Source organism: Notolabrus celidotus, chromosome 13 (assembly GCF_009762535.1).
Source record: "Notolabrus celidotus isolate fNotCel1 chromosome 13, fNotCel1.pri, whole genome shotgun sequence".
Lineage (NCBI taxonomy): Eukaryota > Metazoa > Chordata > Actinopteri > Labriformes > Labridae > Notolabrus > Notolabrus celidotus.
The window spans coordinates 31,066,993-31,088,562 of NC_048284.1; the positions used below are offsets into that span (position 1 = coordinate 31,066,993).

At 39.1% G+C, this 21,570-nt stretch overlaps 1 protein-coding gene across 2 annotated transcripts; it reads right to left on the reverse strand.

The window, feature by feature from the left end:
• Positions 1 to 2,179: 2,179 nt before the first annotated feature.
• LOC117823697 (G-protein coupled receptor family C group 6 member A) lies at positions 2,180 to 18,551 on the reverse strand. 2 transcript variants are annotated; one of them, XM_034698923.1, is made up of 7 exons: positions 18,378 to 18,551; positions 16,610 to 16,751; positions 9,519 to 9,810; positions 7,623 to 8,465; positions 7,302 to 7,517; positions 5,802 to 5,919; positions 2,180 to 3,557 (listed from the first exon to the last, which is right to left on the reverse strand). In XM_034698923.1, exons 1-7 carry the CDS (start codon positions 18,439 to 18,441, stop codon positions 2,416 to 2,418), a joined length of 2,817 nt encoding a protein of 938 aa, XP_034554814.1. In that variant the 5' UTR covers positions 18,442 to 18,551; the 3' UTR covers positions 2,180 to 2,415. The 2 variants fall into 2 exon arrangements, with proteins under 2 accessions (XP_034554814.1, XP_034554815.1); XM_034698924.1 differs by lacking the exon at positions 16,610 to 16,751.
• Positions 18,552 to 21,570: the final 3,019 nt, after the last annotated feature.

Below are 21,570 nucleotides of genomic sequence, written 5' to 3' on the forward strand. Positions count from 1 at the left end.
ACTTCCTAACTTTTTAAATCATTAGTGGATGCTAAGGAAGCAGTTTCTCTATGGGCTTCGCCGCTTTTTACTTCCGCTTTCCGAAACCGGAAATCCAGTGACATCTGACCCAGCATATTGCAACACGGATCGAACAGAACAGCCATACTACATACTAAATTCAAAAGCAGTATGTAGAAGGCAATACCTACTGCCTACTACATTAGTAAGTAGTATGTAGCAGGCCGTTTCGGAAACAGCCCCTTTCTCGCCTATCACCCAGCAGCCTCGGCTGACATAGAAGTTACTCTGCCCCTGACACTTAGACTGGAAAAATACAAGAGTTAAACATTCTTACATACATATATATAAGACTATGAAAATCCCACGACAGTTTGATAGTCTAGGTTTTTTTTCCTGTTCAGGTGATTCTTTACTTCTGCCACATCCTTGGGAAGGCCGGGTGAAGTTAGTTTCCCTTGGTGAAAAAATCAAGTAAAGAATTCACCAATCAGATAAGGCTTTAGTGATTCCACTGCCAGATTATGATTGGTAAGGCCTGGTCTAGACCATGGACTGTATAAAAATAATGGACGCGGTATCCGTGACATCACCCTTCTGTTTCTTAAGCGCTGTTTTAAGCCTATTGTCGGGGGGTGCCATGTTGGAAATGCTGAACTCAAACTAATGTAACGCCGTAACTTGTTTAAGTATCTCTTTGGAATGGTTAAACTTCAACAGCGTTAACTAGAAACTTAATGTAATCATACTTGAGGGCTGTGGGGAAAAAAGAGCACCGGACAACCTCTGCTGTGTGTAGTGATGCCTTTAATGACTCTTCATCAACATAGGACAACAGCACATTGAACTCATGTGACACCTTTACTTCAACTGAAAACCATATCACCCTGAGCAACCTTAAAGAGATCTTTTGAACTCCACTAAAGAACTCAATGATAAAAACGAATAAGATTAGAATTAAATAAGGACTATTTGGTGAAACTTAAAATAAATTAGACCAAAATAAATCTCATCTTACACTAACTGCTGTCCATTTATTGTGAGGTAAAGAGGCGTGTAATTGTTGCAATGATGATATTTGTATTTTGTATTTCAAATAGAGAATTTGTTTAAGTTTTATATTTAGGTTTGCATTTGCATTTTATTTCCCATGCATTATAATTGGTTTTATTTTGAAGCAAATGTGCTTTTATTTTGAAATCTTAAGTCAGTGACGCAGTTCTCACATGCATGCTTCACAGCACAGAAGCACGGCGTAAGACCAAGCGGCAACCTTCTGTCTAGAAATATGAGGCCAATGCAGAAGTGTTAAAAACTGCAGTTCCTTGAGTGTCCACTTGAGGCTGGCTCCAGAAGTACCGGAAACCACATACACACCAATTCAAAAAAGCCGATCTTTACAGCAGAAATAAACATGTTTACAGTCTGGTTCAAAAGACAAGTGGAGGCTGGATAGCTCATTTCTCTATCGGCACACACCGGGTGAACTTTTTCATAACTCATCAGTTTAGAAGATATTCAGATTACGAGTTTTCCATTATGAGAGGCACAGCTGACGTGATTGACAGGCAGGAACACTGTAGCTGTTAGCAAGGAGGCTCAAAGCCCGCCTTCTAACGTCACACTAGCTCAACAGAAGTTATGGTGAGTTCAACATTTCCAATATGGCTGCCACTGACGATTGGCTTCAAAACAGATGGGTGACATCACGAATACTATGTCCATTATTTATACGGTCTATGGGCAAGGCTTCAAGGATGGAGTTTGTGTATGAACAAGTTTGAACATTGTTACCGCTTGTATGTAGCATACAGCTAACAAGTTTTCACAGTGGATTTTCAAACAAAGCTGTAAATACATCCGTAAAAGGAAAGCCACTTGGGTCTGTTTGTGCTTGGAGGGAATAACAAGGCAGGCTTTGAGACTCCTCCCACAGCTACAGTGCTCCCGCCTGTCAGTCAAGTAGGCTGTGCCTCTCCTAATGGAAAACTTGTAACCTCAATATATTTGAATTTTTTTGAACGGGTGTGTATGTGGTTTCCAGTACTTCTGGAGCCAGCCTCATGGGGACATCAATGAACTGCAGTTTTAAACACTTCTGCATTGGCTTCAATTCTTGACCTTTCACCCGTTGAAAACATTTTGCATGTCATGATGTAAATATTAAGACAAAACTACGTTGACACATCAAGTCAGCTCTGTTTTTAATCATTGTTCATGTGATGAAGACAATTCAGACTTTAAAACACATTGTTGTTTAATATCACTGTTAGTTGTATACAATACAAAGAGTCAGCTTGGTCTTCTATTTGTAGAAGAATACAAGAGTTTTCAGCAGACAATAGATTAAGATTAGCATTCAAGCACAGTACAATAAAACATCAGTACGGTGTGTTCGTTTTATCCGAACCAGCTTCAGCAGGATACACTCCTGCGTCTCCGGATCCTTCTTGGCTCGAGCATGTTAGACAGAGGATGAGGGGGAATCCTTTCAATGGCTGCTGGCTGTGTGAACACCTCAGGATAAGGACTCAGCGTGTCTGGGCTCCTCAGGATGGTTGTTGTACTTGTCACAGAAAACCTATTATTCTTTTGAAACGCTGAGTTGACTACAATGTCCACCTTTGTGTCTGAGTCGAGGTTTGGACGAGACATGTCTCTCCATCTCTTCAGAATATTCCCCAGCATGTCTGTCTCGGTCCTCCACAGGGCTTCATAGCACTTGGGTAAAAAGTGGCAGAAGATGATGCCGTAAGTGGAAACCAGAATGGCTGAAGCCTGCACTGAAGTCGCTTGTTCATTGTTGGTGATGTAGACAGGGATGAAACACACCCACACAAACAGATACATCAGCATGCTGAAGATGATGTAGCCCGTCTCACTGAACTCCTGAGGAACGCTCCTGCTTTTGAAGGCCAAGAGGAAGCAGATCAAAGCTAGCAGAGCGATGTAGCCCAACATCAAGCCAAAACCGATGAACGTAGAGCCTTCACTGCACTTGAGCACTTTCTTCATGCTCTGTGGGGACGGAGGAGTGTTATCTATATCCGGAGAGTCAAACAGAAGCCAGAGAAGACAGATGATGCTCTGCAGAGAAGTCATGACGATGATGATGACAGGCGGTTTGTAAACTTTGAAAAGCCGCCTGTGTGCGATCTGACCAAAGGGAAGGAAAACCAGGAAGATCCGGTAAGCTTTGACCAGGATGCAGGACACACACAGGGTAAAGCCCATGGCATACATCACCTGACGGGCCCGGCACAGGTGCACACTGGGCCTGCCCATGAAGCATATGACGCTCGCAAAGCTGACTGTTAGACCGGCCATCATCACACAGGACAGTCTCACCTCAGCTCTTTTCATAGGACGAGAGTTTCTGTACACCAAGAAGACGATGAGGACGACAAACAAGAGCAGGATACCAAAAACTGCAGCTACCATCATGCTGATGGGATGAGGAGCACTCCACTGCAGGAAGGACTCCCATCGTGGCCTGCACTTAGTCCAACCCTTCAGAGACCACGTTCCATTGGGACACTTTTTGCAGACATTGAGATCTGTTGGAGGAGAAAGTGATGTATGGTTTACATAAAAACACGACAGATTAGAATGAAGAGCATCAGAAATATGAAAGAGAAAGTGGAAGAGGTATCATTTGGATGTGATACAATACAATATGATACGATCCAATACGAAAAGTCTACCATATCATAACATACTCTTCAATACCATACGGTACAATGCAATAGGATGTGACAGGATGTGATACAATATGATAAAGTACAATTTGATACCATGCAGTATGATACTGTACGATTCAATACCATACATTACAGTACGATGTGATACAATTCAATATGATACGATACGATTCAGAATATGATTCAATATGATACAATATGTTATGATATGATACAATTCAGAATGATCCATTTCAATATATGATTCGATATGCTAGTACATGATACATTGTGATACATTATGATACATACATGATTATACGGTATGATGCGATTTGAAATGATACAATCCTATATGCCTCAATAGGATACAATATGCTGTAATACAATTCAATTTGATACGATACAATTCGATATGATACAATATGATACGATATGATGATATGATGATATGATGATATGATACAACAAGATTGAAAATAATACAATTCTATGTGCTACGATTTGATACAATATGATATAATACAATTCAATTTGATACGATACAATTTTGATATGAAATGATACTATATGATTGAAATTATACGATTATATTCAATATGATTCAAAATGATATGATACGATATATGATATGATTTGATATGATTCGATATGATATGATACAATATGATACGATATGATTCAATATGTTTGGGAATTAAACGATTTGATTCAATATGATACGATAAGATTCAGAATAATAAGATTTGATACAATATAATGTGATATGATGATATAATAAAATATGATACGATATGATGATATAATACGATATGATATGATATGATACGATATGATACAATATGATACGATACAATTCAGAATGATACGATTCGATATGAAACGATTTTATATGAAACAATTCTATGTGCTACGATATGAAAAAATATGATGTAATACAATTGGATTTGAAACGATAAAATTTTTGATATGATACAATATGATTGATATTATACTATTTGATTCAATATGATACAATATGATACGATATGATATGATTCAGAATGATATAATTTGACATGATAAGATTCGATATGATACAATATGATATGATTCGATATGATGAAATATGATATAATACAATTCGATTTGATACGATATGAAAGGATACTATACAATTCAGAATGAGATTTTTAGACGATAAGATATGATATGCTACGATTCAGAATGATACGATTTGATATGATACGATTGGATGTGATACGATTGGATGTGATACGATTCGATATGATAAAATTTGAAAACATACAAATCTATGTGCTACGATATTATACAATATGATATAAAACAATTCAATTTGATATGATGATTTGATTCAATATGATATGACATGATATGATTTGATATGATTCGATATGATGATACAATATGATACAATATGATATGATAAGATATGATTAGATATGATATGATTGGATATGATACAATATGTTACAATATGATACTATATGTTTACAATGCAATATGATATGATATGATATAATACGATATGATATGATTGGATATGATACGGTATGTTTACAATACAATATGATAAGGTAATGCGATACGATACTATATGTTTAACATATGATACAATGTGATACGGTACGATAAGATACAATGTGATACTATACAGTAGGGTGTGGTTAGATACAATATTTTGGTACACAATGCAATTTGGTATGAAATGATATGATACGGCATGATACAATACGATGTTATGTGTCACGATGCGTTACATTGTGAAATGATAAAATAAACTTGATACGATAGAAAAGATACATATATATATATTATGAAACTAATTCTACATGATTGACTGAAAATTGTAAACTGGAGCTGAGAGAACAATTTGCTATAGTCAAAACACCAGCACATAAATGGAATTAAAGGTTGTCACAAATACCAAACTCTTTACGTTGGTATAATAGTAAAAATTAGACGGTATTAATATCTGTTTCAGAATTACAGGACTTAACGAATAACCTAAGCTTGGTGTCAGATACAACCACATCTTCAGAGGTCTGGTGGAAGCCTCAGTGTCTCAGGCTGGTTTACATTTGCAATAGAAACCAGAATCAACATGTCAGTCATGCGTACCCCAGTCATCTGAGAAGGTCCCCTCTGCACATAGAGTGCAGTTATAACAGCAGGATACATTCAGGATCTTCTTCACCGAGCCAGGGGCGCAGTGCTCTGAGCATCGAGACCGAGGAGTCTGAGAGAAGAAGACAAGACAGCAGCATGTAAGTGATCAGTCTGAACAGAGGTCACCTCTGGATTACTTGTTCTTTCTACAACTCTGCAACTTAATGGAGACATTTTATTACTTAAAGACGCAAGGCTACTATTACCAAAGAATGCATCTGTATGTCGAGGCTGCAGACTGTCTCTAAACATCATGTTACCTATAGCTGCCAGAAATAGGAAAAGCAGTTTACAAACCGTTTAACATTTCTCCACAGAATGTAGTTTACATTTTTGATAGTCACTTTTAAAAAAAAAAATCATATTTAGAGCAATGTTAAATCTAAACCTAAATATATATGCAAATTGGATAACTAAGTAGGATCGCAAACATTATATTTATATTCAATATTTAATATTTCACATTTAAATTTAGAAGTTACATATTATAAGTTACATATATTTAGCATTTATATTTAGCATTTATATTTAGCATTAAGATTTAGTATTTATATTTAACATTTATATTTAGTATTTATATTAAAAATTTTGATTTACAATTTGAATTTACTATTATATTTAGCATTTTGATTGAACATTTATATTTAGTATTTATATTTAACAGTTAGATTACAATTTGAATTTAACATTTATATTAATAAGTATTTATATTCAACATTTATATGTATTATTTATATTTAACAGTTAGATTACCATTTGAATTTAAAATTTATATTTAGTATTTACATTTAACATTTATATTTAGTATTTACATTTTAAATTTATATTTAGTATTTATATTTAACAGTTAGATTTACAATTTGAATTTAACATTTATATTTAGTATTTACATTTAACATTTATATTTAGTATTTACATTTAACATTTATATTTAGTATTTATATTTAACAGTTAGATTTACAATTTGAATTTAACACTTAGATTAAGCATTTAGATTTAACAGTGAATTTATCTTAAATGTATTTATCACAAAAAATTAACGTGAAAATGATCACAAATATTCCTCTAAATTTTATCAAAAAAGGGACTTTTAAAAATTCGCTATTATTTTCAGTGTGCACAGCTTTACAAATGGCGCCCGATAGTTTTTTGACATTTCCCAACAACAATATATTGGCTTCCAAAAATACGCAGCTGCTTGTAACTTTAAAAACCACTAGCAACAGTTGTTGGTGAGCAAAGCCCTGTTAATGACCTTTACTTCACATTAAAACAAAACTGTAGGACTGTATGTTGTCTGTTTGAGACAGGTGCAAACATGCAAAAGGACTGTTTAAAGTGTGCTGTATTATTCTGAAGGCAACCACTTTGCATACTTTCTGTCCCTTTCCTTTGAGCACTGACTCTCTGAACAGTGTCTACTCTGACTTTCACCGAGCTCTGTAACCTCACCGTGCTGTTGGTCGACGAGATCCAGTTTAAATTCTTCTCAAGGAGCTCAATCCGTTCACCCTCGATGTGGTATTTCCCAATCCTTCTTATTCTCCTGTGGTTTCCTTCTTCTTCCCACATGAGCACATCATAACCGTTCAAGAAATCACCATTTTCATCAAAGAAGAACTCCTGGTTGTCGAGCTGGAACTTGACCGTCTTCAGTTCTTTAAGAAGCTGCAAAGAAGAGGACAGGATGTAAAGACACACATGACTCTGCAATTCCTGTAATACAAGTCAGGGCTTTTAATTTGAACCATCCTCATAGATATCCGTTCTTACCTGCCATGGTGGGAAGTCGGTCTCTCCAGAACACGAGGAGCTGTTACACTGCAGTAGCTTTTTCAGAGCATTAGCGACGGCCCACACAGCGATCCTGTTCGGGAAGGCCTTGCTTGTATCCAGAGCAGTCACTAGAAAGTCATCGTTTTGCTCTTGGGGATCCGTGATGGTGCATGCTTCAGCAGATTTGATGCTCAGAAGGTCATTTGGAGGGCAGTAAGGTGGAGGCTGGCTTGAGAAACACTCTGGAGTACAGTTGAATCTGAGGTTCTTGTATTTTTCGATGAAGTGATTGTGTCCTCCCGGGGTTGCTGTGAGGTTCTTGAGATAATTATCAAATGATTCACTCCTGCCTGCGACAAAGGTGAAGCCCAGGATGTCTCCGACCTTATTGATGCCATCCATTTTGGCGAGGGACCAACTGCTGGACCAGGAGTCACTGGCGACCCAGGTCCTAGAGGTGTTGGTCTTGATCATTTCCTTAAAGAGGGCACTGACCAGCTCTGCCCTGAGGATCAGCAGGACCGCCTGAGCAGTGGAGGAGCGGATGTGCTGGGCGACCTGTCTGATGCGCCGGCTGCTGTCTGAGTGACCCAGGTAATGAGGCAGAACCTCCTGGTAGGCCAAGCACACTCCGTTTGCCTCGGCGTCCCACAGGAAGCTCTGGAAAGCCGCTCTGCCGTAATCATCATCCCCGTACACGACCCCGACCCAGTTCCAGTCGAAGTGAAGCATGATGCTCGCCAAGGCTTTGGTCTGGTGGATGTCACTGGGGATGGTGCGGAGAAAAGCTGGGAAGCGTGTCTTTTCGCTCAGTTCTGGGGAAGATGATGTGCTGCTCAGCTGATGAGGGTATGAAATGACACAAAGATCATTTTAAATACACTAAAAATCAACTTAAAATAAAGACATCAGAAGCTTGTTTCAAAAATGTGAATTATCATCTGTAAAATTAGACTCCAAAATCTAACTAGAGCAGCCAAAGGTCTCACTAAGTCCCTGATTTTGACACACCATGTTACAAATTTGAACTAATAAAGGAAATAATACGGTGGCCCTGAAGGCCAAAAGTAATAAATATTTCAAAAGCGCAAAATACTTAACAAAATAAATTTCACTTAAAGGTGACATATCATGCAAAATCAACTTTTTAATGGTTCTCTACCTGAAATATGTTTCCCTGGCATGTCAGTTTTCAGTTTTTTTTTTACGTCACAACGACATCCGGCCTGTAACGGAAGTCAGAGCTCGGAGCTTGTTCAGCCCATAGACCAGTGGTGCCCAAACATTTTTCAAAGAGGGCCACATATGATGTTGTCAGAATACCTCAGGGCCAGTGGCTCCTACTGAGACTTAGGAATCCCAAAAGTTATATATGAAATATTTATTTAATAACAATCATTTTAAATTTTGTCTCAATAAATCAGTAACTAGGTAGTCCTCAGTTCTCCACAAGCCATGTACACATGAGCAAATGTTATCTTCTTCTGGAGGAAAATGTTTTTCATTAGGGTCGGGCAATGTGGGAAAAGTATTGTATCATTATTTTCCTCTCTGGAGGGTGTCCTGCTGTTTTGTCTGATGCTAATTCCATTTCTTATTATTCCAGTCCCTATTTGGAGGTGGGAGAATATGGTTTCCCTGTGGATGTGTATGACTTCCAAAAGGGGGCGGTATGGGACAATGTGCTGGTGTAAAAATGAGTTCAGGTATCAAAGGATTACACATGCAAAGTTTGTGCACAGCATGGCACGAGGATTAGTTCACCTTTAAGAGGCTTTACATGAGATCTAAAGCTCAGATCTGTTATAGAAACTAGGAGATGAATCAACATTAGAGAACAACAAAACAACTGGTGGTGAGATAATTGATGCACACCCAGCGTCAGACACTCACCAGAGGGACCATGTAGACATTCAGCAGTCTGGCCACAGCGATGGACACTTCAGAGTACAACGCTCCTAAAATGATCTTGACTGTTGGTCTGAAGTTGGAGTAGTCACACTTCACACTCAGAGACGAGTTGACGGCGAGCATGTGCTCCACATTCTGCAGAGCTTTGCTGGCATACGAGCACGTGTCACACATCAGATATCCAAGACGCACTCCAGGGAGGAAGCCTGATGAGTTGACCTCCTCGATTTCATGGATGGTGGCCAAAGTTAACATGAAGGTCTCCAGATCGAAACTGCAAAGATGAAGAGATAAAGAATCACTGTGACAAGGTGGAACATCAAAGTGGACCCCAACCTGATACCTTGAGCTGGAAGAGTAAAATTCAAGAAGTAGAATCTTATCAATGAAACATCAACAATGCTGAAAAAGGTTAGTTGACAGAAAAATAAAGCTAATACATCAGGAAAAGATAAGCTACAAGTAGCTTTGCCTCCCTTTCCTGCAAGTGGAACCCCTTAGGGCCTGATTCACACTAGGACTGTGCAGCGTTTGTGCCTGCTAAACGTGCAAATGAGACAAAGAGACACCGGCTGTTTCCAAAATAGCCCAGACAGTACTGCATACTGCGTTTGAAGGTAGTCTGTAGTATGACTGTTCTGTTGGATCTGGTCTCCAGGATGCTGAGGCAGACATCACCAGATTTCCGGTTTCGGAAAGCAGAAGTAAACAATGACCAAGCTGATAGAGAAACTGCTTCTTTAGCATCACTTATGATTTAAAAAGTTAAGAAGTTGTGTATATGGAATTTAATCATTTAAAAACTGAGTCCCCCCCATTAAAACAGAAGACAAAAGAATAGGGGAACGTTCCCGCTGTGCATTGTGGGAAACAGTACGTGAGGGAGACTGGTCCGATGCATACTGAGGAATTTTCCTGAATCAGTGCGACATCCGGGAAGTTTTAGCATACTGCAGCTTTTGTTCTTGTTCACATACTGCATACTGAATTTTGGCCAAATCAGTACGTACAACTAGTATAGTAGGAGGTTTAGAAAACAGCTGCAGTTTAATTCACAAAGCACAGCAAAGGGTTAAATGATCCCCAAACTGTGCTGCAGAGCAAATAAGGTCAGTGAGCTCTGGTGGTGATTGCATATTTCAAATGAGCTAATATGCTTCATTTGGGGGAAAATTGACACCTCTCTAAGTCAGTGTCATTGCAAAAATGTCTAACTCACAAACACCAGCGCCAAAAAACATGCACAGGTAGGGTGACATTTCCCTGTCTGCTCAGAGTCTGTAACTGTCGGTAACTGTGACACAGAATTTATAGGTGATGTTACACTCATGAGAACAAATCCACCTCTAGTTGACCTAAAAATAATGGGTTTCACGTAAAGTCTTTGCTTTGATTACTTTCATTCATATAATCAAGAGTTAAATCAGCTGTGGGCTGTCTGAGGCTCAACCTTTGAGTTTCTTACAAAGCAGTGACTGTGGATAAAAGTTCCTGCTTTTTGGGTTAAAACATAACATATGTCAAACTGTGAATGAGGCTTCTTGAAAATTAAAGGATGTTCTGTAATAATTTACCAAGAAATGACAAATTTTATCTGATTTATTGATTGATCTTACATCGCTTCTGAGAGGAGGTTGATGGACAAACTGCGAGCCATCCTGGACAACCCCTCTCACCCTCTCCATGATGAGCTGTGGCTGATGGGGAGCTCGTTCAGTCACCACATCATCCCACCACTGTGCAAGACTGAACGCTTCAGGCGCTCCTTTGTGCCCACCGATGACACTATAATGCATATTACATTATATTATATAATAATGATTGTAATATAATATTATGTTATATTACATTATTATTGTTTACTACAACTTAGTCATATTATATACCAATATTTATTTAATATATTGCTTAATCTGTCATAACCGAACCATAATCACACCATGTATTCTGTCAATCTCACATCTGGATCACACTGGTTTCTCATACTGTGTATGTTTTTTTAATAACCTGGTGCAATTTTATCTGTGCCATAACTTACCACACTTTCTATTCATCAGATAGAAGTGTACATAGTGTGTATATATCTGTGATATTTGCCATATTTTATTTCATTCTTTTTTTATTTTATTCTATTTATTTTCCATCCATCCATCTTCTTCCGCTTATCCAGGTCTGGGTCGCAGGGGCAGCAGCCTCAGCAGGGAAGCCCAGACACTCCTCTCCCCGGCCACTTCCACCAGCTCTTCTGGGAGGATACCGAGGCGCTCCCAGGCCAGCTGAGAGACATAGTCTTGCCAGCGTGCCCTGGGCCTTCCCCGTGGCCTCCTTCCAGTCGGACATGCCCGAAACACCTCCCCAGGGAGGCGTCCGGGATGCATCCTGACCAGATGGACCTCATCTGGCTCCTCTCGATCCGGAGGAGCAGCGGCTCTACTTTGAGCCTCTTCCTGATGTCTGAGCTCCTGACCCTGTCTCTAAGGCTGAGCCCAGACACCCTGCGGAGAAAGCTCGTTTTGGTCGCTTGTATTCGCGATCTTTATTGTTATTATATTTTTAACTAAGTAAGTTACTGCAGTGACAGTAAGTAAGCACATTGTTGTATTCCCCTGTCCCGTGTTATAAGCTGCTGTAACAAAAGAATTTCCCCCAATGCAGGATCAAATAAAGTATATCTTATCTTATCTTATATCTTATGTCAACCTGTCACTACTGAATCAATTTTACTACCGTCTGTCATTACTGCTATTTACACTAACATTTAAATAAATCTTGATTTTTTTAATTAGTATTTTATCTTTATTTATCTATTTCATTTGTACTTATTTTTCTTACTTATTGAAACTTTATCTTGATTGTACTTGTGTCTGGGTTGCTGCAACAACTGCATTTCCCCCCAGGATCAATAGTGTAATATTTTATCATCTGTTGAAATAATCGATAAAACCTGAAATAACATATTTTTTCACACACTGAAAGTCCATGAAAGTCAAGAAAAGATAAAACAGTTTTGCATTAATTAACTAATATTCATATAGTTTTCCTGGGTAATTAGGGCGGCTGTGACTTTGTGGGTAAAGTTGGTCGTCCATCAATCGTAGGATTGTCGGTTCAATCTTGGCTCCCGCAGCTTCACGCCGAAGTGTCCTTGAGCAAGACACTGAACCCCGAAATGCTCAATCTACTAAAAACTTATACCATCATGATAAAACTGGTTTAAGGTTCTAAGTGTAATATTTATTATGGTTTACTTGGCCCATCACAGCGCATGCATTCAAAAGTTCTCCTGCTGACCCTGCCTCCTCCTGTCAATGTGGACTGTCACTTTAACCTGTGCCAGAAATCAGGAGCACAAAAACGAAGAGAGAAAAGAGAAAATGAAAGGATGGGTGTAAGGGAATTTACGTGCACTTTTTTTGAATGATGTGAAGTGGAAAACAAGGTGACCCAAGATAATCCTCAACCAGGTAAGACAGTTAAACACAGAGCCGATTCAGCCTTGTTTAAATGTCTGTTTGCTCGTCTAAAACCCAAATATCCTCTCTCAGCTCTGATGGATGAGAGGAGAGGAGGAACTCAGCCGCAGCTTGGAGATGACAGCCGAGCAGGTGTCACAGGTGAGGCTTGTTACTGACCTGTGACACTTGTTACTAGGGAGAGAGAGAGAGAGAGAGAGAGAGAGAGAGAGAGAGAGCTGTACACATGAACACGGAGTGGGAGTATCTGTGAGCACCAACTCCGGTCACCAGTGGACACAAATACCACTGGAAATGTAATAATCTACATCACTGTCTCCGAGAGTATGGGGCGCCGTTTGTAAAGTTGTGCACACAATTCTCCACCTTTAGCTCCTAAATGTCATAAAAATGTAGAGTAAATTTTTAAAAGTCACTTGTTTATCACATTAAGAGGAATATTTGTGATCTTCTTCACATTTAATTTTGTTTTGACCAATATATTGAGTTAAAATCACAGTTAACTCCAAATGCTAAATATAAATATACATATAAATGTTAAATATAAATATAAATGTTAAATATAAATATAAATGTTAAATATAAATATAAATGTTAAATGTTGCTCCACGATCCTGAATATTTGAGAGGCACCCTACTGCAGGCAAGATGGCGCCGCCACAACATCCACACCGGAAGTCCATACCGGAAGTCCATACCGGAAGTGATTCTTTAACCCCCTCTCTACCCAATGCCGGATGCTTCGAACTGGAAGTTTCTTCTTCGTGTAGCGTATTGATTGCATTAGTCTGTCGCTGCTAAATCAATTAGCAGAAAGCTAATTGTGATAGAGAGAGTGAGTGAGAGAGATCCCGCTGTGTATGAAGAACAGAATAATGTAGAGTGTTAGTGTGTGTGGGGGAAGGGGATGAGAAGGAAAAGACTGTAAGTAAGAGGGAAAATACACTCAAGCTGTACACAGAGATCTATATTCACCACAAAAACAACAGAGGCTCCCCAGAAATGTGTACTGTACATCTATCATCAGTGGCTGACAGTGGCGCCTCAAGTTGAAATATTTTAGTCCTAATATTTTATGTTGATTTGGAGTTTGTAATAGCAAAAGTGCATTGTTCTTTTTCAAGTACAACATTATCAATACAAAAAAGTGAAGACATCATACATATAACATTAAAAGAACATAAAATAAAGTATAATTCTACATTTCAAGTAGGGGTTGGATGGAAAGAAACAGTAGCTATGTATACATTTGCAGTTTTTCTAGTCATTCTAATTGAAGGTTCCAACTTCAATGTTTTCATGGACGCCAAATAAAGTGATCTTGTTAAGACATTGGTGTACATGCATCAAGCATTCAATCTGAATAAAACTGTTTGACAAGCTCAGAGTGTTTACGCCCATCTAATGTCTCAAAATAGAAGGAGAAACCATTCCCTCCGTTTGTTCTTGTGGTTAATGAACACCCCTGTCACTGTGTCATTGTAACGTGTTACAAATTATGTTAAAAAAGAAACAGTCACCACACACCTCTACATTTTCCTCCTCCACTCGCCCCTGCACCATAGATAACATTCTGCTCTTCTCTCGTGACTGTGGATCTACTCTGGATCTGTATTTCATTCATTCATTAATCTATACATGTGATCACATAGGCAGACAGCATGCAAGGTAATTTGGAACAAACACTACAGCAAACTTAGATAATGTGACAAGTCCCCATGGAAAGAGACTCCTGCACGCTGCACAGTTATCATAATGAACCTGTGGGGAACAGCTGTGCAGAAAGGAAGAGGGGTCACTGGGGGAATCAGTCAAAGGGAAGCAGGTGTGCAGGGGCAGGACACACACCACAGGGAACTGGTGGGCAGGTGAGGTACAGTCAGGCTAACACAACATAAAATAACATATGACCCAGACAAAACAAGAGAGGCATATGCAGATGTCATCACGGCAGCATCATAATCAGCTTTAAGTATTTCAACACACACTCGGAACAAAAGGCTGTGCATGGCTGAGACGTTAACACTATAACTTAGTGATTCGTGCAGGCTTCTAAGTAACTTGAATTCTCAACAGCCTATACACTTTTGGAGTCAATCAACTAGTCAATAATACTGATACGATTAAAATGTAAGTGCAAAAAAGTTCATAGAATTACGCGTAAACCTACGTGTTTTTGAAGGTTTTTATTTTGCGTTCACGTTCCTGTTTTTGAAGGCTTTTATTTTTTGTGAAGGCTTTTATTTTTGTAACTTCCGGTACTGACTTCCGGTTTGGATGTTATTGCAACGTTTTTAGCTTTGTAACTTCCGATATGGACTTTCGGTATGGACTTCCGGTGTGGATGTTGTGGCGGCGCCATCTTGCCTGCAGTAGGGTACTCTTGGAATATTTAGCTGATATGCAAATTCACACTGCTGCCTAGCTGAAATACCAAAATAAAAGCTTCACAAAGCGACACAGATATCCCAATCATAGTCTTGTAGTACTGACCTTTTAGTTACAGTCTATGGTACTGACTCCTACAGGTTAAATGCTGTATATGCAGTTTTAGAGTCCACAAAGAGGTTTCACAACACTCAGAGACAGAACTGACCCAGTCTATGGTACAGACAAGCTAAGTTGCTATGGCTAAGTCTGTATCGCTTTATTAAGCTTTTATTTTGGTATTTCCGCTAGGCGGCAGTGCGAATTTTAATATCAGCTAAATATTTAGGATCAAAGATTTAACATTGAGATATGAAATTTAATATTTAGATTTAGATTTAAAATTTATATTTAACAATTATATTTAACATTTATATTTCTATTTAATATTTAGATTTAGATTTAACGTTTAGATTTAGATTTTAATTTTAGCTTTAATGTTGAACATTTAGATTTTATATTTATCATTCAGATTTAGATTAAACATTTAAATTTAAAAGTGTTATTATCTTAAATATGTTTGTGGCAAGAAAAAATAATTTGAAAAATTTTACAAATATTGCTCTAAATGTGATAAAAACGTAACTTTAAAATGTGCTGTGTTATATTTTCAGAGACGTTTTGTAACTAAATGTGAAGAAATGTTGCTGTTATTTTCAGTGTGCACAGCTCTACAAACAGCGCCCCATACGAGACCTCTGTAACTTACAGCCAGCAACAAAAACTTATGGACACAGACATTGAAAATAACAAAGATTACTGAAGAGACTGTTAGATGTGACATTTAGATCTGCCATTCAGTTATGATAGATAGTGTGTATGTGTGTGGGTGGGTGCGCGTGCGTGCGTGTTGGTGGTGGGGAGCCCCTCATGAGTCGCCTTGTCCTGGGCACAGACAGACCTTACAGCTGGCCTGGTTTACTTATTAGAAAGTGATAAATGGTGACTTACTAATGTGCAATGTTAGCAGATATAGCTGTATGAATAGAAAATAAGTTTATGGAGAAATTCACGGATTTAATTAGAATATTTTACTGTAACAAAAGTAGTAAAAATAAACAGTAATGCACACAGTCTGCAGACAGTTTATATTACAAGGAAGAAAACCCTTCAAGAAATGGACTTCCTGACACACTCACGTCATATAACACAAACATCTGATTCTTTACTTACTAAGAGCAGTGGAAGCTTTCAGGTATGAGCCGGTCCTGAAGAGCAGACACTTTCTGATGACACGGTAACATTATCCCGACCACCACGTCCCCCTCGGCTGCGGCCCCGCAGACCGCCTGATCAAAGTCACATCCACGCACACCTGTCAGGATACAGGTGAGCAGGATCAGGGCTGAGAGGAGGCTGAACAGGATACCACACTCCGGCATCTTTACGGACAAATCTCTACAAGGATGTCCAAAACAACCAAAACACTTCTTATGTCCCAGGCAGGATTAAGGATATGCTGGAAGTATGTAGAGCATGCAAGAAACCAGTCCTCAAACCGGAACTAAAAATTATTTTATTGCACCACCCTTCAGGCGCCTTCCTCTCAGAAGAAGGCGGAGAGGAGGAGTGTAACATTCAGTCAGACAGGAATTGGTCGTGCAAAAATGAAGCAGAGTAAAAAAAAGAAGAGGTCAGGGTAAAACCTTCAGCAGGCTAACTATAGCGTTCCTTTATGTCAAGTTGTATGGGGACTTTCTGCGTTTTTCCATTAGTGATCCATATTTCTTGGTATGCTTGTTCGCAGCACTTAACATTGGCAGCGTTCACGTACCATTCAGGATCTCTTAGTTTGAGCCTCTCCTTTCATTTTGCCATTTCCCCTGGGGCTTAACTGACGAGTGCAGACCAAAAAGCCTCCAGTACATACCTTCTGAGGCGCTCCCAGGCCAGGCGAGATATATGAATTTCCCCCCCGGGGGATCAATGAAGTAATATCTTATCTTATATCCCTAAAGGTGCTGATCAGATGCCTGAACCTCCTCAGCAATGTGGAGGAGTAGTAGCTCTAGAAGCAGCAGAAGCTCAGTCCAGAGGGACTTTGGAACCAGAGGGTTGTCAGTTCTAGTCCTGGCACTGGCTGGGACTAGAACTGGTGTTTAGTTGGTTTTAGGGTACAGAAACAAGCCTGATCACATATTGAAAAGCCTTTGTATTACTTTCACATTTCCTGCTCAACCCGAGCGACAGCGTGTGAGAAAAGGTGTTCAGGACGAGTGTTAGGAGTAAAAGAGACAAGTCAAAGTACCATCACAGGGATTTTTACAGCTGGGGTCAAACAGTCAAGGCTGATTTATTAGGTTGATAGCATGAGAGAAAATACATTTGTACTCCCACTTAATCTTTCTTTACCTTAGGGACAAACTCTCAGCATCTGCTATGATCCAGAGGCATGTTTGACATTTTATGCATCCTTCAAACTTGTATGTTTAGCATCCTTGTATCTTTTGTGTTGTCCAGTCTAACACAGTGTAGCAGCAGGTGTAGATGTAGACACTCCTCTGCAGTGTTTTCTCTGCAGCAGAGATCGATGTGATTGAATGAAGACTTCTCAGCAGCTTTAACAAACTGGAGCAAATGTGTAAACCAGCAGGAAGTGAACCGTGTTAAAGATGAGTGCATGAACACAACACTCCATATCTTATCTACACTGTCACCTTCACATCAACAAACATGCTTTCAAATCACAACAGGTCTGATAGATTCAATAAATACATGTAATTCACCCTATAAGATATGTCATGATGAAAAACTTCTGTGTAGAGCTTGTTTCTACACTGCAGAGTGCTTTAAAAGAATGAAACAAAGAAAGACGCAAAGATATAGAGGATAAAATCAAAGTGTTTAACAACAGGACGCTCATTAGAGTCAGGAGAAGTCAGAGAAAGATTTCAGATAGAATTAGAGATCTCAAACTGATCACTGAGTCTGCTGAGCTGACCTGGTTTGACAGTAAACGCTCTGCCTGAGGATCTCAGGCTGCATTCTGGCTCATCCTGTTCCATCCCCAGGAGATCATTTCAGTGATGTGTTTTTGTTTTAGGAGTCATTTGCATCCTGTGCCGACCTCAGGGATTTTTCCTTTCCCTTGTGCTTGATGGCTCTGTTTCTTGTTTTAGGTGGATGTGGGTGGAGCCTTCAGTGAGAGAACTCGTCAGTGATGCAGCACACCTGAGCATGCTGGGCGCAGGAGGATCAGAGCAGACCTGCAAACAACTCTCAGGCTTTTTTCAAAACCGCCTACTATACTAGCAGTACGAACTGATTTGGCTAAAAGTCAGTATGTAGTATGTGAACAAGAGCAAAATCTGCAGTATACCAAAGCTACACGGATGTCTTACTGATTCAGGAAAATGTCTCAGTATGCATTAGACCAGTCTCCCTTGCGTACTGTTTCCCACAATGCACAGCGCTAACGGTCCCCTTCTTCTTTTTTCTGTCTGTGATGGAGCACTCAGTTTTTAGGTGCTGTGAAAATTATTAAATTCTATATGAACTACTTAACTTTTTAAATCATAAGTGATGCTAAAGAAGCAGTTTATCTATCCGCTTGGCCGTTGTTTACTTCTGCTTTCTGAAACCGGAAATCCAGTAACATCTGACCCAGCATCCTGCAGACCAGATCCAACAGAACAGTCATACTACAGACTACCTTCAAACACTGTATGTAATACGTACTACATACTAAATTAATGGGTAGTAAGTAGCAAGCCGTTTTGAAATTTGTATTTAATTATTTAAAACCCTCGAAGCCCCCCAGGTACCAAAAGTGTACATTCATATTTTCGCTATTCAATATATCGGTCAGTTTAATGGGTATGAGGATTTGTCGAGAATTTTTTTTTTTTAAATCTTTATGAATTTTTTTTTCCCATTCTTTTGCAAAGTGTACAGCATAGGAGTACCAATTCGCACAAGTTATGTCTTAGGCAATTTTGGTCCCCCATCTACTCCCATTATAAACACGTAAATATTCATATTTTCGATATACTGTAATCCTGACATGTTATGATGATTTTCCCATGATTACCAAATAAATCTAAGCATCCCCCTTCAAAATCAAGGGAAAAAAGGTTTTAGGTCTACTTTGACCCCTAAACCACCAGATGGAGCCAGATACACTTTCAATGTGCTTTGCCATCTGCTTATCATTAAAAACAGCTATAAACCAGAAAAACTGGTCTTGGTGTGTTGGGATTGATATTTAAGTGGTTGGATGTGGTTCAAAGTGTATTGTGTGTGTGTGTGTGTGTGTGTATGTTGTAAATTGTAATGTAAATTTTAGTCATAAAGATCAAATCAGCTCTCTTATACCTTTTTCTTGTCCAGGGCCTAATTCACTCATACCATAAATACATATTTTGGAGGAACTGTAATCTTGACATGTTATAATGCATTTCCCATGAATACCAAATAAATCCAAGCCTCTACCTTCAAAATCAAGGGAAAAAAGGTTTTAGGTCTACTTTGGCCCCTAAACCACCAGATAGAGCCAGATACACTTCCAATGTACTTTGCTATTAGAAACAGCCTTATAATCCAAAAACTGGTCTTGGTGTGTTGGGATTGATATTTAAGTGTCTTAAAAGGACATCATATATTAATGAACATTTCAGCATCGCATCAATTTAAATATGCCAGAGTTAGGGGGCAGCAGTAGCTCAGTCCATAGGAACTTGGCTTGGGAACCTAAGGGTCGCCGGCTCGAGTCCCAGCATGGACGAAGTTTGGCAATTGGACTGGTGGCTGGAGAGGTGCGGGTTCACTTGCCTGGGCACTGCCGAGGTGCCCTTGAACAAGGCACCGAACCCCCAACCGAACCCCGGGGTGCGCTGGTTGATGGCAGTATCCTCACATCTCTCCCAAAGTGCATGTCCACTGCATGTGTGTGCATTATTGTATGTATATATACCAAAAAACTGTTCGTGTACCATGACCGAAAAATAACACGAGTGGAAAAATTGAATTTCCCCCCTGGGGATTAATAAAGTACGTTACTTAGCCATAAGGCTAATTTTCATCCGTATTCCCCGGCAGGTCAAAATAGAGTTCATAACAAACGATCAAGATAAATAGCATGTGGAAACAGCACATCATGAAACCATGACAATGAAAACAACAATACATCACAAGAGCATATTTAAGTTATACAAAAGTGCAAGTAAACGGACCAACAAATCAGAATATCACACAAGTAAAAATGCATACATTAAACCCAGAAAATAACACACACACACACACACACACACACACACACACACACACACACACACACACACACACACACACACACACACACACACACAGACTCACTCTCTTCCCTCGCCTTACACTTTTCCATTCTCACACTCAAACACTGCTGACACACTGACTACCTGGCTCATCAACACTTCACAATGTTGGTCTCTTTACCTTATTAAAATTTAATGTATAACTTTGCAGACGATCTGTAGTCTCCCTCTTTTGTCACACTTGTCGTCACTACAGTTAGATAACCATATTTGGACAATAGGAAACAAAACAATTGGGAAGAAGAGCTGTGCTCTAGTCTGGAGACAGTAAGTTGGTCACAACACACAGACAAAGACAGGAACAGGGGGAGAGACCTTGATTACTACACTGACCCTGTCTTGTCTATCCCCCCCCGTAGCCACAGCTGACATAGAAGAAGTTACTCTGCCCCTGACACTTAGACTTGAAGAATACAAGAGTTAAACATTCTTACATACATATATATATAAGACTATGAAAATTCCATGACACCGAGAACATTCAAGCTCCACACACAGAAAGGTTCCTTTGAGGCCGGGGATTCAAACCAGGAACCTTCTCACCATGAGGCAACAGTGCTAACCTATGGAGGAAAGAAGCAGTGACTTCATGGATGCATGTCTGCTTAGGACTTCAAATACTAGCAAACAAGGAAAAACAAAACAAGCTATTCAAAGTTAAACCTCAAACTCTTCACCTGTGGAGTATCAAGTTGTGATAAAATGTTGGCAGTTTAATTTATGAATTAAAACCACATTTTTGGACAGGTTCTACTAACTGCCCATAGGAAAAGAAATTTAGAGAGGAGATCTAAAAGGTGTTTCATTTATGTCTCCTAGACAACAATGAGATCTGTTTGAAAG

Excerpts from the sequence above, each read along its gene's own strand:
- LOC117823697 (XM_034698923.1), bottom strand. The coding sequence starts at position 18,441 with ATGGAACAGGATGAGCCAGAATGCAGCCTGAGATCCTCAGGCAGAGCG. Across the intron at positions 16,752-18,377 it reads AGCGTTTACTGTCAAACCAG|GTGTGCGTGGATGTGACTTT; the intron begins GTCAGCTCAGCA and ends GTATCCTGACAG. Across the intron at positions 7,518-7,622 it reads CCGACTTCCCACCATGGCAG|CTTCTTAAAGAACTGAAGAC; the intron begins GTAAGAACGGAT and ends TCTTCTTTGCAG.